The sequence below is a fragment of the Procambarus clarkii genome, chromosome 42, assembly GCF_040958095.1.
Source record: "Procambarus clarkii isolate CNS0578487 chromosome 42, FALCON_Pclarkii_2.0, whole genome shotgun sequence".
NCBI classification, from domain to species: domain Eukaryota; kingdom Metazoa; phylum Arthropoda; class Malacostraca; order Decapoda; family Cambaridae; genus Procambarus; species Procambarus clarkii.
Window position 1 is genome coordinate 22,281,770 of NC_091191.1, and position 25,460 is coordinate 22,307,229.

Below are 25,460 nucleotides of genomic sequence, written 5' to 3' on the forward strand. Positions count from 1 at the left end.
AACTGAGAGCCTCACAGTACAGCTGGCTCTGTTACAGTCTTGGCTTCCTTCCACACTAGCTAGTAACTGAGAGCCTCACACTACACCTGGCTCCGTCACAGTCTTGGCTTCCTTCCACACTAGCTAGTAACTGAGAGCCTCACACTACAGCTGGCTCCGTCACAGTCTTGGCTTCCTTCCATACTAGCTAGTAACTGGGAACCTCACAGTACAGCTGGCTCCGTCACAGTCTTGGCTGCCTTCCACACTAGCTAGTAACTGAGAGCCTCACAGTACAGCTGGCTCCGTCACAGTCTTGGCTGCCCGCCACCACCAATCCGGCCTCCGGCTGTGTTTCCCTCTAACACCCAACATTACCTCGCCCTCAGGAAATTTTAACCCTCGACTCATCAACTTTCATGTTTTTCTCAGCTCTACAATTTTATTTTTTATATTTAACATTTGTTTCCTGTTACTGATTATCCAGCCCGTCCTCTTGATTTATTCACAACGGACAAAATAAGGGGTACTATGAAGGTACTACCCAAGCCCTTCATCTAACTTTGCCAACAGAAGCATAGAAAACGTGGTTAGCGGTGGGCCGCTTCTCTTCATCATTAACATTATAGTGTATGTTGGAGCGACAAGGTACAAAATGAGTGGCATTAGTTGAGAGTACGGGCTGTATGGTACAGTGTGTGTGGTGTAACAGTACGGGGTGTATGGTACAGTGTGTGTGGTGTAACAGTACAGGCTGTAAGGTACAGTGAGTGTGGTGTAACAGTACGGGCTGTATGGTACAGTGAGTGTGATGTAACAGTACAGGCTGTAAGGTACAGTGAGTGTGGTGTAACAGTACGGGCTGTATGGTACAGTGAGTGTGGTGTAACAGTACGGGCTGTATGGTACAGTGTGTGTGGTGTAACAGTACAGGGTGTATGTTACAGTGAATGTGGTGTAACAGTACGGGGTGTATGGTACAGTGTGTGTGGTGTAACAGTATGGGGTGTATAGTACAGTGTGTGTGGTGTAACAGTACAGGGTGTATGGTACAGTGAGTGTGGTGTAACAGTACAAGGTGTATGGTACAGTGTGTGTGGTGTAACAGTACAGGGTGTATGGTACAGTGTGTGTGGTGTAACAGTACAGGGTGTATGGTACAGTGAGTGTGGTGTAACAGTACGGGCTGTATGGTACAGTGAGTGTGGTGTAACAGTACAGGGTGTATGGTACAGTGTGTGTGGTGTAACAGTACGGGCTGTATGGTACAGTGAGTGTGGTGTAACAGTACAGGGTGTATGGTACAGTGAGTGTGGTGTAACAGTACAGGCTGCATGGTACAGTGTGTGTGGTGTAACAGTACAGGCTGTATGGTACAGTGAGTGTGGTGTAACAGTACGGGGTGTATGGTACAGTGAGTGTGGTGTAACAGTACAGGCTGTATGGTACAGTGTGTGTGGTGTAACAGTACAGGGTGTATGGTACAGTGAGTGTGGTGTAACAGTACAGGGTGTATGGTACAGTGTGTGTGGTGTAAAAGTACGGGCTGTATGGTACAGTGAGTGTGGTGTAACAGTACAGGGTGTATGGTACAGTGAGTGTGGTGTAACAGTATAGGCTGTATGGTACAGTGTGTGTGGTGTAACAGTACAGGCTGTATGGTACAGTGAGTGTGGTGTAACAGTACGGGGTGTATGGTACAGTGTGTGTGGTGTAACAGTACAGGCTGTATGGTACAGTGAGTGTGGTGTAACAGTACGAGGTGTATGGTACAGTGAGTGTGGTGTAACAGTACAGGGTGTATGGTACAGTGTGTGTGGTGTAACAGTACAGGGTGTATGGTACAGTGTGTGTGGTGTAACAGTACGGGCTGTATGGTACAGTGAGTGTGGTGTAACAGTACGGGGTGTATGGTACAGTGAGTGTGGTGTAACAGTACGGGGTGTATGGTACAGTGAGTGTGGTGTAACAGTACAGGGTGTATGGTACAGTGTGTGTGGTCTAACAGTCCGGGTGTATGGTACAGTGAGTGTGGTGTAACAGTACAGGCTGTATGGTACAGTGAGTGTGGTCTAACAGTACGGGGTGTATGGTACAGTGAGTGTGGTGTAACAGTACGGGGTGTATGGTACAGTGTGTGTGGTGTAACAGTACAGGCTGTATAGTACAGTGTGTGTGGTGTAACAGTACGGGTGTATGGTACAGTGTGTGTGGTGTAACAGTACGGGGTGAATGGTACAGTGTGTGTGGTGTAACAGTACGGGGTGTATGGTACAGTGAGTGTGGTGTAACAGTACAGGGTGTATGGTACAGTGAGTGTGGTGTAACAGTACAGGCTGTATGGTACAGTGAGTGTGGTGTAACAGTACGGGCTGTATGGTACAGTGAGTGTGGTGTAACAGTACGGGGTGTATGGTACAGTGAGTGTGGTGTAACAGTACGGGCTGTATGGTACAGTGTGTGTGGTGTAACAGTACGGGGTGTATGGTACAGTGTGTGTGGTGTAACAGTACGGGCTGTATGGTACAGTGTGTGTGGTGTAACAGTACGGGGTGTATGGTACAGTGAGTGTGGTGTAACAGTACGGGGTGTATGGCACAGTGTGTGTGGTGTAACAGTACGGGCTGTATGGTACAGTGAGTGTGGTGTAACAGTACGGGGTGTATGGTACAGTGTGTGTGGTGTAACAGTACGGGCTGTATGGTACAGTGAGTGTGGTGTAACAGTACAGGGTGTATGGTACAGTGAGTGTGGTGTAACAGTACAGGCTGTATGGTACAGTGAGTGTGGTGTAACAGTACGGGGTGTATGGTACAGTGAGTGTGGTGTAACAGTACGGGCTGTATGGTACAGTGTGTGTGGTGTAACAGTACGGGGTGTATGGTACAGTGAGTGTGGTGTAACAGTACGGGCTTTATGGTACAGTGTGTGTGGTGTAACAGTACGGGCTGTATGGTACAGTGTGTGTGGTGTAACAGTACGGGCTGTATGGTACAGTGTGTGGTGTAACAGTACGGGGTGTATGGTACAGTGAGTGTGGTGAAACAGTACGGGGTGTATGGTACAGTGTGTGTGGTGTAACAGTACGGGCTGTATGGTACAGTGTGTGTGGTGTAACAGTACGGGGTGTATGGTACAGTGAGTGTGGTGTAACAGTACGGGCTGTATGGTACAGTGTGTGTGGTGTAACAGTACGGGGTGTATGGTACAGTGAGTGTGGTGTAACAGTACGGGCTGTATGGTACAGTGTGTGTGGTGTAACAGTACAGGCTGTATGGTACAGTGAGTGTGGTGTAACAGTACAGGCTGTATGGTACAGTGGGTGTGGTGTAACAGTACAGGCTGTATGGTACAGTGAGTGTGGTGTAACAGTACGGGCTGTAAGGTACAGTGAGTGTGGTGTAACAGTACGGGCTGTAAGGTACAGTGAGTGTGGTGTAACAGAGATGGTCTCCTTCCTCTTCACAGATACGGAAGAGAACTTCACGGTGTCCTGGACGGCCACTGTTGGAGCCTCCTCCAGCAGATGGCGGAGGAGCTGGCAGCCGAGGTGCAGGAGGTGAGGACCCTGGCTCCTGCTGGCCTCTGTTGACCCTCTGTGTTGACCCTCTGTGTTGACCCTCTGTGTTGACCCCTTGTGTTGACCCCCCTGTGTTGACCCCCCTGTGTTGAGGCCCCCTGTGTTGACCCCCCTGTGTTGACCCCCCTGTGTTCACACCCCCTGTGTTGACCCCCTGTGTTGACCCCTTGTGTTGACCCCATGTGTTGCCCCCCCTGTGTTGAGCCCCCCTGTGTTGACCCCCCCTGTGTTGACCCCCCCTGTGTTCACACCCCCTGTGTTGACCCCTTGTGTTGACCCCTTGTGTTGACCCCCTGTGTTGACCCCCTGTGTTGACCTCTTGTGTTGACCCCTTGTGTTGACCCCCTGTGTTGACCCCTTGTGTTGACCCCCCTGTGGTAACCCCCTGTGTTGACCCCCTGTGTTGACCCCCCCTGTGTTGACCCCTTGTGTTGACCCCTTGCGTTGACCCCCTGTGTTGACCCCCTGTGTTGACCCCCTGTGTTGACCCCCCTGTGTTGATTCCCTGTGTTGACCCCCTGTGTTGACCCCCTGTGTTGATCCCCTGTGTTGACCCCTTGTGTTGACCCCCTGTGTTGACCCCCCTTGTGTTGACACCCGCTGTGTTCACACACCCTGTGTTGACCCCCTGTGTTGACCCCTTGTGTTGACACCTTGTGTTGACCCCCTGTGTTGACCCCCTGTGTTGACCCCCTGTGTTGACCCCTTGTGTTGACCCCCCCCGTGTTGACCCCCCCCTGTGTTGACTCCTTGTGTTGACCCCCTGTGTTGACCCCCTGTGTTGACCCCTTGTGTTGACCCCCCTGTGGTAACCCCCTGTGTTGACCCCCTGTGTTGACCCCTTGTGTTGACCCCCCTGTGTTGACCCCCTGTGTTGACCCCCTGTGTTGACCCCCTGTGTTGACCCCTTGTGTTGACCCCCTGTGTTGACCCCCTGTGTTGACCCCCTGTGTTGACCCCCCTGTGTTGACCCCCTGTGTTGATCCCCTGTGTTGACCCCCTGTGTTGACCCCCTGTGCTGACCCCCCTGTGTTGACCCCCTGTGTTGTCCCCCCTGTGTTGACCCCCTGTGTTGACCCCCCCCTGTGTTGACCCCCCCCCTGTGTTGACCCCCCCTGTGTTGACCCCCCCTGTGTTGACACCCCCTGTGTTGACCCCCTGTGTTGACCCCTTGTGTTGACCCCTCTGTGTTGATCCCCTGTGTTGACCCCCTGTGTTGACCCCCTGTGTTGACACCCCCTGTGTTGACCCCCTGTGTTGACCCCCTGTGTTGACCCCCTTGTGTTGACACCCCCTGTGTTGACCCCCTGTGTTGACCCCTTGTGTTGACCCCCCTGTGTTGATCCCCTGTGTTGACCCCCTGTGTTGACCCCCTGTGTTGACCCCCTGTGTTGACACCCCCTGTGTTGACCCCCTGTGTTGTCCCGCTGTGTTGACCCCCTGTGTTGACCCCCTGTGTTGACCCCCCCTGTGTTGACCCCCCCTGTGTTGATCCTCCCTGTGTTGACCCCCCTGTGTTGACCCCCTGTGTTGACCCCCCCTGTGTTGACCCCCTATGTTGACCCCCTGTGTTGACCCCCTGTGTTGACCCCCCTGTGTTGACCCCCTTGTGTTGACACCCCCTGTGTTGACCCCCTGTGTTGACCCCTTGTGTTGACCCCTCTGTGTTGATCCCCTGTGTTGACCCCCTGTGTTGACCCCCTGTGTTGACACCCCCTGTGTTGACCCCCTTTGTTGACCCCCTGTGTTGACCCCCCTGTGTTGACCCCCTTGTGTTGACACCCCCTGTGTTGAACCCCTGTGTTGACCCCTTGTGTTGACCCCCCTGTGTTGATCCCCTGTGTTGACCCCCTGTGTTGACCCCCTGTGTTGACCCCCTGTGTTGACACCCCCTGTGTTGACCCCCTGTGTTGTCCCGCTGTGTTGACCCCCTGTGTTGACCCCCTGTGTTGACCCCCCCTGTGTTGACCCCCCCTGTGTTGATCCTCCCTGTGTTGACCCCCCTGTGTTGACCCCCTGTGTTGACCCCCCCTGTGTTGACCCCGTATGTTGACCCCCTGTGTTGACCCCCTGTGTTGACCCCCTGTGTTGACCCCCTATGTTGACCCCCTGTGTTGACCCCCCTGTGTTGACCCCCCCTGTGTTGACCCCCCTGTGTTGACCCCCCCTGTGTTGACCCCCCTGTGTTGACCCCCTGTGTTGACCCCCCCTGTGTTGACCCCCTGTGTTGACCCCCTGTGTTGACTCCCTGTGTTGACCCCCCTGTGTTGACCCCCTGTGTTGACCAGCCTGTGTTGACCCCCTGTGTTGACCCCCCTGTGTTGACCCCCTGTTTTGACCCCCTTGTGTTGACCCCCCCTGTGTTTACCCCCTGTGTTGACCCCCTGTGATGACCCCCTGTGTTGACCCCCCTGTGTTGACCCCCCTGTGTTGACCCCCCCTGTGTTGACCCCCTGTGTTGACCCCCCCTGTGTTGACCCCCCCTGTGTTGACACCCTGTGTTGACCCCCTGTGTTGACCCCCTGTGTTGACACCCCCTGTGTTGACCCCCTGTGTTGACCCCCCTGTGTTGACCCCCCTGTGTTGACCCCCTGTGTTGACCCCCCACTGTGTTGACCCCCTGTGTTGACCCCCCCTGTGTTGACCCCCTGTGTTGACACCCCCTGTGTTGACCCCCTGTGTTGACCCCCCCCCCCCTGTGTTGACCCACTGTGTTGACCCCCTGTGTTGACCTCCCCTGTGTTGACCCCCTGTGTTGACACCCCCTGTGTTGACCCCCTGTGTTGACCCCCCCTGTGTTGACCCCCCTGTGTTGACCCCCCTTGTATTGACCCCCTGTGTTGACCCCCCCTGTGTTGACCCCCTGTGTTGACACCCCCTGTGTTGACCCCCTGTGTTGACCCCTCCTTTGTTGACCCCCCTGTGTTGACCCCCCCTGTGTTGACCCCTGTGTTGACCCCCTTTGTTGACCCCTTGTGTTGACCCCCTGTGTTGACCCCCTGTGTTGACCCCCCCCTGTGTTGACCCCCTGTGTTGACCCCCTGTGTTGACCTCTTCTGTGTTGACCCCCTGTGTTGACACCCCCTGTGTTGACCCCCACCTGTGTTGACCCCCCTGTGTTGACCCCCTTTGTATTGACCCCCTGTGTTGACCCCCCCTGTGTTGACCCCCTGTGTTGACACCTCTGTGTTGACCCCCTGTGTTGACCCCTCCTGTGTTGACCCCCCTGTGTTGACCCCCCCTGTGTTGACCCCCTGTGTTGACCCCCTGTGTTGACCCCCTGTGTTGACGCCCTGTGTTGACCCCCTGTGTTGACCCCCTGTGTTGACCCCTGTGTTGACCCCTGTGTTGACCTCCTGTGTTGACCCCTGTGTTGACCCCTGTGTTGACCCCCTGTGTTGACCCCCTGTGTTGACCCTTGTGTTGACCCCTGTGTTGACCCCTGTGTTGACCTCCTGTGTTGACCCCCTGTGTTGACCCCCTGTGTTGACCCCCTGTGTTGACCTCCTGTGTTGACCCCCTGTGTTGACCCCTGTGTTGACCTCCTGTGTTGACCCCCTGTCACTTCCTCTCACCTGTCATGTGTCACACGTCCCTGTCACTTCCTCTCACCTGTCATGTGTCACACGCCCCTGTCACTTCCTCTCACCTGTCATGTGTCACACGTCCCTGTCACTTCCTCTCACCTGTCATGTGTCACACGTCCCTGTCACTTCCTCTCACCTGGCATGTGTCACACGTCCCTGTCTCTTCCTCTCACCTGGCATGTGTCACACGCCCCTGTCTCTTCCTCTCACCTGGCATGTGTCACACGTCCCTGTCACTTCCTCTCACCTGGCATGTGTCACACGTCCCCGTTACTAATAAATGTCAAATTATTAAGCACTGTAAATCCCGGGCACTGAGCTGAGTAGAAGACATCACCTCACCACTGTGTATGGGAGCGGCGGCTGGGTTCCCTCAGCACATTTGGGGCGGGAGTGTTGCGTCCTCCACCTGGGTGCTGCACACTCTCCTGGCTGTCGTCGCCAACACCTGCTCTGACTCGGGTGCTGCACACTCTCCTGACTGTCGTCGCCAACACCTGCTCTGACTCGGGTGCTGCACACTCTCCTGGCTGTCGTCGCCAACACCTGCTCTGACTCGGGTGCTGCACACTCTCCTGGCTGTCGTCGCCAACACCTGCTCTGACTCGGGTGCTGCACACTCTCCTGGCTGTCGTCGCCAACACCTGCTCTGACTCGGGTGCTGCACACTCTCCTGGCTGTCGTCGCCAACACCTGCTCTGACTCGGGTGCTGCACACTCTCCTGACTGTCGTCGCCAACACCTGCTCTGACTCGGGTGCTGCACACTCTCCTGGCTGTCGTCGCCAACACCTGCTCTGACTCGGGTGCTGCACACTCTCCTGGCTGTCGTCGCCAACACCTGCTCTGACTCTACATGTGGGCTACAAATGCAGGTGTCCTCTTGTAGGTACACCTCGACCCCGTCCTCCCGTAGGACAGACCAGGTGTGGGGCCCGCAGGTATGCCTTCCCCAGCCTGGCCCCAACCCTCCCAACGCTGCTACAGGTGTACCACGCTGCACGATCCCTTCTTACTCTTTCCTTCTAACCACTTGGGCTGGACGGTAGAGCGACGGTCTCGCTTCATGCAGATCGGCGTTCAATCCCCGACCGTCCAAGTGGTTGGGCACCATTCCAGCCCCCCGTCCCAACCCAAATTCTTATCCTGACCCCTTCCAATTCCTATATAGTCTAATGGCTTGGCGCTTTCTCTTGATAATTCCCTTTCTTTCCCTTCTTACTCTTCCACTGATTTGTCTCTTTTCTCAAGCAGTTCACGGGCCGTTATTACAACCATTATAGGCAATGTCCCGTGGGAACAGTCGACAGACACTGGAACACCGCCGTCTCCGACCCGGCCCAACACGCCAGTGGGCACCGTAACAATGTAGAGTCATAACAATGTCACACACATGATCTGGATCCCTCCCTTGCTCTTAACTAATTCAATGGTTAGTTTTAACTTGTGTATTAGTACCTCACTCCTAACCCTTCCAACATTACTTCTTGCTGCGTTAATACAAATACTGAGTTTTACCCCTCCCCTCCCCCCCCACCGTTACCAGCCGTAATAGTTTCTATATTGCTAATGATATCCCCGATGTCCGCTCCTGGATAGCAAACCTTCGATCTAATTTCCCCATCTTTACCGCGAAAGGTCGTGTCCAAGTACCTCACATTCAATCACCATTTCTTTATTTACTTTATTATCCTTGACTCTGGCACTTGTTGACTGCTACTACCTCCTCGCAACACTCGGCCTCCAGTGCAGTGGAGGCCGAGCCCATCCTAACACCAGGGACGACTGACTTTACCATCATCTGTACACTGGTGCGGTGTGTGTCCACTTGCCAGTGTCTTGGTGGGGTGTGTCGGCGTCGTGGTGTCATGGCATGTTAACCGCCAGGCGGATGGAAACTACTGCAGTTGGATGTACTTTGTACAAGTCATGCAGTCCAAAAATTGTAATATATGTTGCTGCTTCCAGATGAGATCCATTGTGTCTGCACTCTGGTAATTCTACTGCTACAGCGTTATTTTCATCATCACGCAGAAATGTTTCTTAAGCCATAAGTATTTTTTTTATGTATTTACTTTATTATTTCCAAAGTCCATTACCAATTTAGAACTCATAAAATGACTGTAGCCTGTCCACAGTCACAGCTCACACCGAGTGGGTGTGAATTACACTATACACACTTTAATTTGTTTACATTAAACAACATTTGCTTTCGGTTCTTGAGCCCATACTCTGGCCAAAGTTGCTCTCCGCCACAGCCCACAAGATGGGAATTTAGTTCATAATGAACAAAATTTAACTAAACCAGGGTTAATATTCAGAGTAAGTTTAAAATTTGTTGATCATTGGTGAAAGTCTCAGTGGCATCACCTAAATATGTATTTAGGCTGGATATAGGGTAACTTGATTATGTCTATCTCATGTTGCAGAGAGCCAGCAGCAATGTGGACACCGTTAGAGAATTTTTACAATTGGAAGAATATTACAGCCGATTGTTACCAGTGAAAAACAATGCTAAGGCTTTGCTGGAAAACCTTTATTCTGTAATCTTAGGTAAGTAAATTTACTTTAGTTTGGAAATGTGAAGGTTATTGCCGCTTTACCCTCGTTATTAGTTCATTTTTAAGAGTATAAGATAATACATCGTTTTAGTGGTGGAGATAAATGTGACAAACGCTGTTGGGCCTGACAGAATCTCACCATGGATACTAAAATAAGGTGCAGACGCACTGTTCAAATTCAAATAAGTTTATTGAGAAGAAGCACTAAGTGTACAACTCTCTATGATATATAACAGGTCACTGGAAACAGAAAACCTACTGGAAAGCTGGAAGACAGCTAATGAAGTCCCAATATTCAAAAAGGGTAACAGACAAGAGGCACTGAACTACAGGTCAGTTTATCTAATTTGTATATCATGCAAGGTGGTAAAGATCGCGAAGAAAAGGCTCGTAAAATATCTGGAGAAAAGGAGATTTGTAACACCACGAGCATGGGTTTAGAGATGGTAAATCGTGCCTCACAGACTTAATAGAATTCAATGACCAGGCGACAAAAATTAGGCAAGAAAAAGAAGGGTGGGCAGACTGCATGTGAGGGGGAGGGAGACATCAGAGTGACGAGATGTCACCAGCGGAGTCCCACAGGGTTCAGTACTTGGACCCATCCTTTTTCTGATATATGTAAACGATTTTCCAGAGAGGATAGACTCATTCTTCTCAATGTTTGCTGATGATGCAAAAATTATGAGAAGAATTAAGACAGATGAAGACAGACAGAGACTACTAGATGATCTGGACGAACTAGAGGAATGGTCTAGAAAATGGCTAATAAAGTTTAACTCGGGAAAGTGTTAAGTAGTAAAATTAGACGAAGGGAGTAGGAGACGGAACACAAGGTATCATCTGGGGGGTGAAATCCTGCAATAGTTAAATAGAGAGAAAGATCTGGGGGTTGGTATCGCACCGAACCTGTTCCCAGAAGCCCATATCAAAATGATATCATCAGCGGCATATGCTGGTTTGGCCAACATAAGAACCACCTTTAGAAACTTGTGTAAGAAATTATTCAGAACCACTTGATATACCACTTATATCAGACCAATCCTGGAGTATGCAGCTCCAGCCTGGAGTCCATATCTAGTTAAATAAAAGATTCAGAGGTATGTCACCAGACTAGTGCCAGAACTGAGAGGTATGTGATACGAGGAAAGGCTATGGGAGCTAAAGCTCACGTACCTAACAGACAGAAGAGTAAGGGGAGACTTGATCACCACCTGTAAAAATTCTCAGGGAATTGACTGGGTGGAGAAAGATAAACTCTTTAGCACGTTTGGAACACGAACAAGGGGACACAGGTGGAAACTTAGTACCCAAATGTGCCACAGAGACATTAGAAAGAATATTTCAGTGTCAGAGTAGTTAACAAATGGAATGCATTAGGCAGCGATGATGTTGTGTAGGCATACTCCATACACTGGTTCAAAAGTAGATTTGATAAAGTTCAATAGTTCAAGAATGTGTACACCAGTTGATTGGCAGATGAGAAGTGGGACCAGAGAGCCAAAGCTCAACCCCCGCCAGCATAACTTGGTGAGTACAACCTGGTGAGAAGTTATTACTTGGGTTGGCCCTACGGCCACTCTTATATTTGTCTAACCAATGCTTCAAACAAACTAGCGACCCAACTTCAAAATCGAGTCGCTGGTTTTTCCATGAACCGAAACTTATCCAGTTACTCATTACGTCATGTTCTATTTTCTTTTAATGTATACAGAACCGTGCTAGATATCGCCTTGATATACCCTTTTCTATGCGATGAAAGTAAATCTTGTTTTAATCTCTTATTATAAGAAAGCTTTTTAATAACATTGTTAAATTTGTCGTCCTTCTCTGCACTTTCTCTAGGAAATAAATATCCACTCTATTGTAGGTGCCCAAAACTGAGTTGCGTTAGTCAGTGGAACCTAACAAGGGTAAGATAATAGTTGAGAATAGCTTTAACAGTCTTATTTCAAACGCTTCTTCCTATGGGGTGTAGTATCCTCTTTGCCTTTAATGGAACATTTATTCATTGGTATCTTTTTGGCTTAAGTTTCTTTTGTGATGGAAATGTTAGCTTAAAGTAATATAAATTGTTCATTCTGCCCAAGAAGCAGTTGAATAATAACTGCTTCTACCTCCTGTCCAGAACTTGAGAAAAAATGAAATAAACATATAAATAATTTAACAATTGATTAAAAACAGTTAAAGATTTATCAAGGAAACTTTTGAAGTCATGCCAGCTAAAGTGCCAGTACTTTAAAGTGTGAGTGTACCTCCAGTGTACTGAGTGTACCTCAGTGTGTACTGAGTGTACCTCTAGTGTACTGAGTGTACCTCCAGTGTACTGAGTGTACCTCCAGTGTGTACTGAGTGTACCTCTAGTGTACTGAGTGTACCTCCAGTGTACTGAGTGTACCTACAGTGTACTGAGTGTACCTACAGTGTACTGAGTGTACCTCTAGTGTACTGAGTGTACCCCCAGTGTACTGAGTGTACCTACAGTGTACTGAGTGTACCTCCAGTGTGTACTGAGTGTACCTCCAGTGTACTGAGTGTACCTCCAGTGTACTGAGTGTACCTACAGTGTATACTGAGTGTACCTCCAGTGTACTGAGTGTACCTCCAGTGTACTGAGTGTACCTACAGTGTATACTGAGTGTACCTCTAGTGTACTGAGTGTACCTCCAGTGTACTGAGTGTACCTCCAGTGTACTGAGTGTACCTCCAGTGTACTGAGTGTACCTACAGTGTATACTGAGTGTACCTCCAGTGTACTGAGTGTACCTCCAGTGTACTGAGTGTACCTACAGTGTATACTGAGTGTACCTCTAGTGTACTGAGTGTACCTCCAGTGTACTGAGTGTACCTCCAGTGTACTGAGTGTACCTCCAGTGTGTACTGAGTGTACCTCCAGTGTACTGAGTGTACCTCTAGTGTACTGAGTGTACATCTAGTGTACTGAGTGTACCTCCAGTGTACTGAGTGTACCTACAGTATATACTGAGTGTACATCTAGTGTACTGAGTGTACCTCCAGTGTACTGAGTGTACCTCCAGTGTACTGAGTGTACCTACACTGTATACTGAGTGTACCTCCAATGTACTGAGTGTACCTACAGTGTACTGAGTGTACCTCCAGTGTACTGAGTGTACCTCCAGTGTACTGAGTGTACCTCCAGTGTACCTCCAGTGTGTACTGAGTGTACCTCCAGTGTGTACTGAGTGTACCTCCAGTATACTGAGTGTACCTCCAGTGTGTACTGAGTGTACCTCCAGTATACTGAGTGTACCTCCAGTGTGTACTGAGTGTACCTCCAGTGTACTGAATGTACCTCCAGTGTACTGAGTGCACCTCCAGTGTACTGAGTGTACCTCCAGTGTACAGAGTGTACCTCCATTGTACTGAGTGTTCCTCCAGTGAACTGAGTGTACCTCCAGTGTACTGAGTGTATCTCCAGTGTACTGAGTGTACCTCCAGTATATTGAGTGTACCTCCGGTATATTGAGTGTACCTCCAGTATATTGAGTGTACCTCCGGTATATTGAGTGTACCTCCGGTATATTGAGTGTACCTCCGGTATATTGAGTGTACCTCCAGTATATTGAGTGTACCTCCAGTATATTGAGTGTACCTCCAGTATATTGAGTGTACCTCCAGTATATTGAGTGTACCTCCAGTATATTGAGTGTACCTCCGGTATATTGAGTGTACCTCCGGTATATTGAATGTACCTCCAGTATATTGAGTGTACCTCCAGTATATTGAGTGTACCTCCAGTATATTGAGTGTACCTCCAGTATATTGAGTGTACCTCCGGTATATTGAGTGTACCTCCAGTATATTGAGTGTACCTCCAGTATATTGAGTGTACCTCCAGTATATTGAGTGTACCTCCAGTATATTGAGTGTACCTCCAGTATATTGAGTGTACCTCCAGTATATTGAGTGTACCTCCAGTATATTGAGTGTACCTCCGGTATATTGAGTGTACCTCCGGTATATTGAGTGTACCTCCGGTATATTGAGTGTACCTCCAGTATATTGAGTGTACATCCAGTATATTGAGTGTACCTCCGGTATATTGAGTGTACCTCCGGTATATTGAGTGTACCTCCGGTATATTGAGTGTACCTCCAGTATATTGAGTGTACCTCCAGTATATTGAGTGTACCTCCAGTATATTGAGTGTACCTCCAGTATATTGAGTGTACCTCCAGTATATTGAGTGTACCTCCAGTATATTGAGTGTACCTCCAGTATATTGAGTGTACCTCCAGTATATTGAGTGTACCTCCAGTATATTGAGTGTACCTCCAGTATATTGAGTGTACCTCCAGTATATTGAGTGTACCTCCAGTATATTGAGTGTACCTCCAGTATATTGAGTGTACCTCCAGTATATTGAGTGTACCTCCAGTATATTGAGTGTACCTCCAGTATATTGAGTGTACCTCCAGTATATTGAGTGTACCTCCGGTATATTGAGTGTACCTCCAGTATATTGAGTGTACCTCCAGTATATTGAGTGTACCTCCAGTATATTGAGTGATATTATAAAATATAAAAATTAAACAAATTGTATTCGATTTGTTTTATTTTCCAGAGAAAATGGAGCAGCCTACCTGACATACATTGAACGAACCTTTGTGACAATTTATCTTTTTTTTCAATATTTTTCTCACTTTTTTATAGAAAATGGAGGAGCTTACCTGACATACATTGAACGAACCTTTGTGACTTTTTTCAATTTTTTGTTTAATTTTTTATTTGTTTTTAGAAAATGGAGCAGCCTACCTGACATACATTGAACGAACCTTTGTGACTTTTCTTTTAGTTTATTTTTTTTAATTTTGCTTTTAATTTGTAAAATATCAATGTTTTGCAACATTAGAGTAGTCACCCTCTTTACGCCCCAGCATCATTAGCGTCTTTAAAAAAAAATTGTTGATTTGCATCGTCGGAGGATCGGAGACTTTGCGAGAACCAGCAGGAAGCTCGTAGATAGAGCCGCTCGTCACCCGAGGTTCCACTGTATGTATATCATTTGACTATGTTGATTGTGAAAGTGTCTCGTCAACAACGTAGACATCTTTACGCTGTCTGCAAGAACTTTCTTGCTCCCCCAGCCATGTACACGCTGTTAGCTGCAGTAATATGAGGAAGACAGCTGTGTACGGACATGTAAAGACAGAAGCTGGCTAGAACAGGTCCTTGCTGGGGGATATCGTATTGGTATAAGGCACGTCACTCCCCCCGGGCTACATACCTTCTGGGTGTGTACTCACCTAATTGTGCTTGCGGGGGTTGAGCTCTGGCTCTTTGGTCCCACCTCTCAACCGTCAATAAACAGGTGTACAGATTCCTGAGCCCAATGGGCTCTATCATATCTACACTTGAAACTGTGTATGGAGTCAGCCTCCAGCACATTACTTCCTAATGCATTCCATTTGTCAACCACTTTGACACTAAAAAAGTTCTTTCTAATATATCTGTGGCTCATTTGGGCACTCAGTTTCCACCTGTGTTTCCTAGTGCGTGTGCCCCTTGTGTTAAATAGCCTGTTTTTATCTACCCTATCAATTCCCTTGAGAATCTTGAATGTGGTGATCATGTCACCCATAACTCTTCTGTCTTCCAGCGAAGTGAGGTTTAATTCATGTAGTCTCTCCTCATAGCTCATACCTCTCAGCTCGGGTACTAGTCTGGTGGCAAACCTTTGAACCTTTTCCAGTTTAGTCTTAAGCTTGACTAGATATGGACTCCATGCTGGGGCTGCATACTCCAGGATTGGCCTGACATATGTGTTATACAAAGTTCTGAATGATCCCTTACACAAGCTTCTGATTGCCGTTCGTATGTTGGCCAGCCTGGCATATGCCGCTGATGTTATCCTCTTGATATGGTCTGCAGGGGACAGGTCTGGCGTGATATCAACCCCCAAGTCTTTTTCTCTCTCTGACTCATGAAGAATTTCATCTCCCAGATGATACCTAGTATCTGGCCTCCTGCTCTCTACGCCTATCTTCATTACATTACATTTGCTGGGTTAAACTCTAACAACCATTTGTTCGACCAATTCTTCAGCTTGTCTAGGTCTTCTTGAAGCCTCAAGCTGTCCTTCTTTGTCTTAATTCTTTGTCTTAATTCTTCTCATAATTTTGGCATCGTCAGCAAACATTGAGAGAAATGAATCTATACCCTCCGGAAGATAATTTACATATATCAGAAACAAGATAGGACCGAGTACAGAGCCCTGTGGGACTCCACTGGTGACTTCACGCCAATCGGAGGTCTCTCCCCTCACCGTAACTCTCTGCTTCCTATTGCTTAGGTACTCTCTTATCCACTGGAGTACCTTACCAGCTACACCTGCCTGTCTCTCCAGCTTATGTACCAGCCTCTTATGCGGTACTGTGTCAAAGGCTTTCCGACAATCCAAGAAAATGCAGTCCGCCCAGCCCTCTCTTTCTTGCTTAATCTTTGTCACCTGATCATAGAATTTTATTAAGATTGTCAGGCAAGATTTACCCTCCGTGAACCCATGTTGGCGATTTGTCACGAAGTCCCTTCTCTCCAGATGTGTTACCAGGTTTTTTCTCACAATCTTCTCCATCACCTTGCATGGTATACAAGTCAAGGACACTGGCCTGTAGTTCAGTGCCTCTTGCCTGTCGCCCTTTTTGTATATTGGGACCACATTCGCCGTCTTCCATATTTCTGGTAGGTCTCCCGTCTCCAGTGACTTACTATACACTATGGAGAGTGGCAAGCAAAGTGCCTCTGCACTTTGCTTTGCACTCGTGTGGCAGGGTACAGGGCACGTCACTTCCCCGGGCCACGTACCATCTGGGCGTGTGGCAGGGTACAGGGCACGTCACTCTCCCGGGCCACGTACCATCTGGGTGTGTGGCAGGGTACGGGGTACGTCACTCCCCCGGGCCACGTACCATCTGGGTGTGTGGCAGGGTACGGGGTACGTCACTCCCCCGGGCCACGTACCATCTGGGTGTGTGGCAGGGTACGGGGCACGTCACTCCCCCGGGCCACGTACCATCTGGGTGTGTGGCAGGGTACGGGGTACGTCACTCCCCCGGGCCACGTACCATCTGGGTGTGTAGCAGGGTACAGGGCACGTCACTCCCCCGGGCCACGTACCATCTGGGTGTGTGGCAGGGTACAGGGCACGTCACTCCCCCGGGCCACGTACCATCTGGGTGTGTGGCAGGGTACAGGGCACGTCACTCCCCCGGGCCACGTACCATCTGGGTGTGTGGCAGGGTACAGGGCACGTCACTCCCCCGGGCCACGTACCATCTGGGTGTGTGACAGGGTGCAGGGTACGTCACTCCCCCGGGCCACGTACCATCAGGGCGTGTGGCAGGGTACAGGGCACGTCACTCCCCCGGGCCACGTACAATCAGGGCGTGTGGCAGGGTACAGGGCACGTCACTCCCCCGGGCCACGTACCATCAGGGCGTGTGGCAGGGTACAGGGCACGTCACTCCCCCGGGCCACGTACCATCAGGGCGTGTGGCAGGGTACAGGGCACGTCACTCCCCCGGGCCACGTACCATCAGGGCGTGTGGCAGGGTACAGGGCACGTCACTCCCCCGGGCCACGTACCATCAGGGCGTGTGGCAGGGTACAGGGCACGTCACTCCCCCGGGCCACGTACCATCAGGGCGTGTGGCAGGGTACAGGGCACGTCACTCCCCCGGGCCACGTACCATCAGGGCGTGTGGCAGGGTACAGGGCACGTCACTCCCCCGGGCCACGTACCATCAGGGCGTGTGGCAGGGTACAGGGCACGTCACTCCCCCGGGCCACGTACCATCAGGGCGTGTGGCAGGGTACAACGCACGTCACTCCCCCGGGCCACGTACCATCAGGGCGTGTGGCAGGGTACAGGGTACGTCACTCCCCCGGGCCACGTACCATCAGGGCGTGTGGCAGGGTACAGGGCACGTCACTCCCCCGGGCCACGTACCATCAGGGCGTGTGGCAGGGTACAGGGCACGTCACTCCCCCGGGCCACGTACCATCAGGGCGTGTGGCAGGGTACAGGGCACGTCACTCCCCCGGGCCACGTACCATCAGGGCGTGTGGCAGGGTACAACGCACGTCACTCCCCCGGGCCACGTACCATCAGGGCGTGTGGCAGGGTACAGGGCACGTCACTCCCCCGGGCCACGTACCATCTCTCCACAAACTGACGGTGTCCGGATAAATGTTTACGCCTATTTTTCTCCCTAGTGTACAGAAAGTTTGTTTTCAATAAGTATAAGTACACTTTAGGTAAGACATGCACACTAAATGACTCTCTTGATGTCCACAGCCGGCGTGGTGAGCGTGAAGGACGCTGTAATAGAGGCCTCAGTCATCCACTTCCCAAGTCTCGCCTCAGAGATCTCCTCCCCTACAGCCGATGATGATGATGATAATGATGATGATGATGGTGATGATGATGATGATGATGATGATGTGAGTAATGTTGTGTATGTGTGTGTGTATATTTTGCTTTTTTATGCATATATACTTTAGCCATAGGTGAGTAGCTATTAAAGGAACAGTGTTGAACATCTGTAACACAAGTACACAAGTTTACCAAAAGGCTTAACAATCCCTGGCTTACAAAGGGAATACTTAAATCTATTAATAAAAAACATGACCTTGAGAAAAAGTATAGGTTAGGGATTGTCTCCAAAGAATTCTCAAAGAATTACTCATTATTGCTGTCTAAGATAATTAGACGAGCCAAAACTAAATACTACGAAGATAAATTTACCCAAATAAAGAGCAACATTAAACAAACATGGAGAACAATTTCACAAATATTGGGATCAAAGAAGTCTTTAAATAACAAACCGACTCTCCTGTCTAATAACGATGGTCAGCTTTCAGCCTCTGATTCTGTTATTGAGTTCAATAGGTTCTTCTCTTCCATTGGTTCATCCCTTGCTAATGATATTCCATCTTCCAGTACTGACATTAAGGACTATCTTACAGGGAACTATCCACAGTCTCTGTACCTAAAGCCTATTAATTCCATTGACGTCAATGAGATAATCCTTTCCCTTAAAACCAAGTCTGGTGCCCTTGAGGAGATACCAACTTTAATCTACAAAAAAGCCTCCAGATCTTTAGCCCCTGCTATTGCTTTGCTCTTCAACAAGTCACTTGAACTCCAAACCTTTCCAGATATTCTAAAAAAAGCGAGAGTAACGCCTGTCCACAAATGTGGTGATCTCACAGATGTTAACAACTACAGACCTATATCAATCCTGCCAAACTTGTCAAAAATTTTTGAAAAACTAATCTATAAGCAGCTTTACTCATATCTAGCCAAACTCAATATACTTAGCCCTTGCCAATATGGCTTCAGGCCCAAAAAAAGCACTAACGATGCACTTATTAGTATGCTTAACTCGATTCATACAGCTCTTGATAAAAATGAGTTCCCTGTTGGGTTATTTGTGGACCTGCGTAAAGCTTTCGATACTGTCAACCACCAAAACCTTCTTCTTAAATTACATCATTATGGTGTCAGAGGACACTCCCTACAATACCTCAAATCCTACCTTACTGACAGGCTCCAATGTGTTTCTGTGAATAATACAATTTCTCCCACCCTACCCATCAACATTGGTGTTCCCCAGGGCAGCATACTTGGCCCTCTCCTCTTTCTCATCTACATTAATGACCTTCCAAATGCCTCCCAACACCTCAAACCAATCCTATTTGCTGACGACACAACCTTCATTTACTCCAGTCCTGATCCCCTTGCTCTAAATGCCACAGTAAATACTGAGCTAAATAAAGTCCATCTGTGGCTAACTGCCAACAAACTCACCCTTAACATTGACAAAACTTTCTATATTCTGTTTGGCAATAAATCCTCTAATCAAATAAATCTCAAAATAAACAATACCCAATACCATATCACTGCACATTCTCTCATGTGTACTATACATATACAAAACGCTAAATTGTAATGGCCAATCCTGATCTCAAAAGCTTCATAGAAGGTTGTAACAGAACCCATGAGCACCACACCAGAAATAAATACAGTTTTGATATTCCTAGAGTACGACTTAATCAAACCAGAAATGCTCTACAAATCAAGGGGCCCAGAATGTGGAATGACCTTCCCAACCATGTTAAAGACAGTACCTCTCTCAACCAGTTTAAGATAAAAACTAAACACTACCTAATAAATTCCCTGTAACCTACCTCACTCCTCTATTGTCAACCCATGTCCGTTATTTTCTTTTTTTTAATCAACACTGTTTTTCAACCTATTGTATTTGTGCTGCTTTTTCAGTCATGTTCCCCCTTTTTTTTATCTTTATTTGTATTTGTTCTCAACACTTTTTATTCTTTATGCTCAATTAGTATTAAGTTCTAGATATTAATGTTTTTCTTGCCCGAAACGCATTGCGTAATAGTGGCTTTAGGCATTGTATGTACTAGCTCTATCTATATATCAATCCATTAATGTAACATCACTTGTATGTATATACCTTACCTGAATAAACATCTGAATCTGAATCTGAAAGTACTGAAAAACCACATCCCTCAAGGGTACTATGACGTTATATGAGTATATAGGATAATTTAAATTTGGAATAATTTAAATTTGCTATTAATATGTTAGACAGATTGTATGGTTTGGTTGGAAAGACTGAAAGCCTGTTTGGGATATATATGAAAAATATAATTTTAACTTTTTAAGTGCCTCAGTAACAGTTGTCTGACTTCTTGTATTCAAAAATTATAGACTTCGAATACTCTGACCAAGTATAAAATATGTCATCTTTCCTCATATGTTTGTTTACATTAAAAGAAATTTTGTAGAAAGCTAAACAAGTCAGAGTTGACATCTGAGTGTTTAATTCACACGTTCAGAGATCTGTTTCTTTCATTGAGACTGACTATAGGAGCTTATCTTCGGAGCACCCCCAGTAATGATCACTTTGTAGCTGCCCCAGCCATGAACACTGTGTAGCTGCCCCAGCCATGAACACTGTGTAGCTGCCCCAGCCATGGACACTTTGTAGCTGCCCCAGCCATGAACACTGTGTAGCTCCCCCAGCCATGAACACTGTGTAGCTGCCCCAGCCATGTACACTTGTAGCTGCCCCAGCCATGTACACTTGTAGCTGCCCCAGCCATGTACACTTGTAGCTGCCCCAGCCATGAACACTGTGTAGCTCCCCCAGCCATGGACACTTTGTAGCTGCCCCAGCCATGAACACTTTGTAGCTGCCCCAGCCATGGACACTTTGTAGCTCCCCCAGCCATGAACACTGTGTAGCTCCCCCAGCCATGAACACTTTGAAAGCTGCCCCAGCCATGAACACTTTGTAGCTGCCCCAGCCATGGACACTTTGTAGCTCCCCCAGCCATGAACACTGTGTAGCTCCCCCAGCCATGGACACTTTGTAGCTGCCCCAGCCATGGACACTTTGTAGCTGCCCCAGCCATGGACACTTTGTAGCTCCCCCAGCCATGAACACTTTGTAGCTGCCCCAGCCATGAACACTTTGTAGCTGCCCCAGCCATGAACACTTTGTAGCTGCCCCAGCCATGGACACTTTGTAGCTCCCCCAGCCATGAACACTGTGTAGCTCCCCCAGCCATGGACACTTTGTAGCTGCCCCAGCCATGAACACTTTGTAGCTGCCCCAGCCATGGACACTTTGTAGCTGCCCCAGCCATGGACACTTTGTAGCTGCCCCAGCCATGAACACTGTGTAGCTCCCCCAGCCATGGACACTTTGTAGCTGCCCCAGCCATGAACACTTTGTAGCTGCCCCAGCTGTGAACACTTTGTAGCTGCCCCAGCCATGAACACTTTGTAGCTGCCCCAGCTATGAACACTTTGTAGCTGCCCCAGCCATGGACACTTGTAGCTGCCCCAGCCATGAACACTTGTAGCTGCCCCAGCCATGAACACTTGTAGCTGCCCCAGCCATGTACACTTGTAGCTGCCCCAGCCATGAACACTTTGTAGCTGCCCCAGCCATGTACACTTGTAGCTGCCCCAGCCATGAACACTTTGTAGCTGCCCCAGCCATGTACACTTTGTAGCTGCCCCAGCCATGTACACTTGTAGCTGCCCCAGCCATGAACACTTTGTAGCTGCCCCAGCCATGTACACTTTGTAGCTGCCCCAGCCATGTACACTTTGTAGCTGCCCCAGCCATGAACACTTGTAGCTGCCCCAGCCATGTACACTTGTAGCTGCCCCAGCCATGTACACTTTGTAGCTGCCCCAGCCATGAACACTTGTAGCTGCCCCAGCCATGTACACTTGTAGCTGCCCCAGCCATGAACACTTGTAGCTGCCCCAGCCATGTACACTTGTAGCTGCCCCAGCCATGTACACTTGTAGCTGCCCCAGCCATGAACACTTGTAGCTGCCCCAGCCATGTACACTTGTAGCTGCCCCAGCCATGTACACTTGTAGCTGCCCCAGCCATGTACACTTGTAGCTGCCCCAGCCATGAACACTTGTAGCTGCCCCAGCCATGTACACTTGCTGCTGCCCCAGCCATGTACACTTGTAGCTGCCCCAGCCATGAACACTTGTAGCTGCCCCAGCCATGAACACTTGTAGCTGCCCCAGCCATGTACACTTGTAGCTGCCCCAGCCATGGACACTTGTAGCTGCCCCAGCCATGGACACTTGTAGCTGCTCCAGCCATGTACACTTGTAGCTGCCCCAGCCATGTACACTTGTAGCTGCCCCAGCCATGGACACTTTGTAGCTGCCCCAGCCATGTACACTTGTAGCTGCCCCAGCCATGTACACTTGTAGCTGCCCCAGCCATGTACACTTGTAGCTGCCCCAGCCATGTACACTTGTAGCTGCCCCAGCCATGTACACTTGTAGCTGCCCCAGCCATGGACACTTGTAGCTGCCCCAGCCATGGACACTTGTAGCTGCCCCAGCCATGGACACTTGTAGCTGCCCCAGCCATGGACACTTGTAGCTGCCCCAGCCATGGACACTTGTAGCTGCCCCAGCCATGGACACTTGTAGCTGCCCCAGCCATGGACACTTGTAGCTGCCCCAGCCATGTTGGGTGAAGGTGACATCGTTGTGTGCCGGCAGGTGGAGGAGGGAGCCCAAGAACTGGAGCCTGACGCCTCTACACAAGCTCGGGACATTCTCCAGCTCATTCAAGTGGCGTCTCTCCGAAATTTTAAAAAATATCAAAGTGATAATTTGTTGCTCAATTACATAAATATAGCTGCGGGCAATGTGTACGAACGGGTGAGTTGGTTTATATATTTTGTGTACAATTATTTGCTGGGTATTAATTGCTATACACCAGAGAAGATATGTAGTGACCCCTGTGTGAGGCCGCTATTAAAGTTTACCCATTCAGACATGTTTGACATAAATGGAAGCTTGCGAAATCAAATGTTTTGTATAATCTTTAAAAGTTATAATATTCTTGTAAATCTTCATAAAATCACAGATTTTTTTGGAATATTGTAAATAATAATAATACAATTTTTCTAATTTGTAAATAATTTGTGAGTATTGTGCGTACATAAGTGAGTGAGTGTTGTGGGAGCAGGTTGTGGCGGGTTGGCACCGCTGGAGGGAGGAGATGCTTCACAACCTCGCCCTCCTCGAGCTGACCTTCCTGGCGCTGGTCGACGCTGGCAGGAGACTCCAGGGTGACGCCCACACCTTTAAGGAGGAGTAAGTTTTCCCATCTTGCATATTATAGCAATGACGATTATAAGCTAGTGCAGAAGGCCTTTTGGCCCCATGCGAGGCAATTCTTACTAACACCCAACCAAAATCCCTCACATATTTGTCCAACCTTCGCTTGAAACCCTCCAGCGGCCTCACATGTATTCCTATATAGTCATAATTGGCTTAGTGTGTTCTCCTCATAATTACCTCACCGTAATTATGGGAGAGCGCCAGAGGGCGGGGAAAGTAGAACACAACACATGGGCGTAAGACATGTCAGAGAAAGAGGGAAGACGGCGAACCTGGCGTCTTGCCTCAAGAAAAAGACAAATGATCTCGATGTTTCCAATTGAGAATGGCTTCCTCCAATTAGTAGTGCACACGTGCACGGGAGAAGGCAGGGTGGGTGTCATTCAACTCGTGCAGAGAGTTTGGGAAGAAGGGCACTGTCTTAAAATGACCCGAGGCTCCACACAAGGGGCATAGACTCCTACTTGTGCACCTGAAGGAACCATGACCAAATCTCCAGCACCTGCTGCAGAGACGAGGAGAGGGGATGTGCTCCTGAACGGAGCATCTGGCACCAGCAAGCATTACGGAAGATGGAAGAGACCTAATAACAAATGTGATTTTCAGTACGTGAAGATACTGACGACGACCACCACCACCACGAGTGAATGTATCTATCTGGAGGATAGAATGGCTTTGGGCCTCAAGGATATATTTAATATCTTCGTGGCAGTTTGTCAGTTTCCTATCACCAGTCACAACATGGTGCGGGAGTAACTGTGTCAGTGCTGGCCATAACTGGGTATTTTAGCAGATCCGAACAGGGGTCTCCCCACAGCATGACAACGAAGCCAAGCGGTCGGCCGCTCTCTGAGAAGGTGCTGCAACAACACGTGTACCAGTACGGCCGCAGTTAAAGGTGACACATGTATCCAACCAATCAACAAGGTACTTATGAAGGAATAAATCATCAGGATAAGTAGGGGCATCAGGACTAAGATCAAAATACTTAGTCCACATAACATGACCAAACAAAGCTTGGAATATATTAGATCGAGAATGAATCGTGCGAGTACGGAGGTGACGATGCCGAGCACCCATGGTAAGAGAGGTAGGGGGGGGGGGGTAAAAGGCGCTGTTGTGACAACGAGAGACGGAGCCACGCCAGGTGATGAGGTGGTCATTACTGGTCATCACTGGTCATCACTGGGGGCTTGAGGCTCAACCCCACCACAGAGGTGGGAGGGGAACAGAGAGAAGTAGTCGGGAGAGTCAGAGAAGTAACTAGGTCTGGGCCCAATGTAACGGGGGCTACTGAGCCCGGCCTTCCAGCACAGTCCGACTCCGGAGCCTGGTCGCCTACCCCACAGTCTGAAAAGTTAAATGAGGGTCAGATATCAGCATAGAAATCAACAGGAACAGAATTTCGTCCAGGAATAAGCCCCCATACCCACCATAGAGCCACAATTAGACGATAGGACACCTGACAAGACGCCTCCTACCCCCCCCCCCCCCCCCCGGGAGCATCGTAGATGCACCCTGCAATCACCACCTTAAGGATCGTCAGTCCGTAGAGATCGGGTTCAGCAGAGAAGGCAAAGTTTAACAACAATAGCGTCCCCTCGCTCGACAACGTCAGGTACCACAGTTCCATGAGTGAGAGAGTGTGCCTCCCCAAACACCAGACGTCAAAACACAAGAATACATCGGAAAGACTAATAAAAAAATTACAAAAAGTCGGCAGGAAGGAACAATCAGAAAGAAGAAGAGGTGGGAAGGATAAAAATGAAACATGAGGAAGAGGAAAAGGCATCCAGCAAGATTAGTGAAGTCGGCAGCAGGAGCATAAGGCTTCAATAGGCCAGAAGACCGTCCCATGGAGCATCACACCCCGGCAGCCGCCCACCAAGCCCCACCTCACCACGACAACGGCCTGGAAAGGAAAGGTGCTGCAAGGCCAAGTGACACTGGTACTGGGGTGACACTGGTACTGGGGTGACACTGGTACTGGGGTGACACTGGTACTGGGGTGACACTGGTACTAGAGTG

The 25,460-nt window shown here is 49.1% G+C and overlaps 1 protein-coding gene across 1 annotated transcript in view; it reads left to right on the forward strand.

Moving 5' to 3' along the window:
- Positions 1–25,460, forward strand: part of LOC138349889 (apolipophorins-like) — a 118,186-nt gene that overhangs the window by 10,643 nt on the left and 82,083 nt on the right. The window contains exons 3-7 of the mRNA XM_069339940.1: positions 3,448–3,538; positions 9,575–9,698; positions 18,024–18,169; positions 22,806–22,967; positions 23,278–23,405. Of these exons, the coding sequence (XP_069196041.1) occupies positions 3,506–3,538; positions 9,575–9,698; positions 18,024–18,169; positions 22,806–22,967; positions 23,278–23,405 (593 nt within the window). The 5' untranslated portion in view covers positions 3,448–3,505. The remainder of the gene's footprint in view (positions 1–3,447; positions 3,539–9,574; positions 9,699–18,023; positions 18,170–22,805; positions 22,968–23,277; positions 23,406–25,460) is intronic.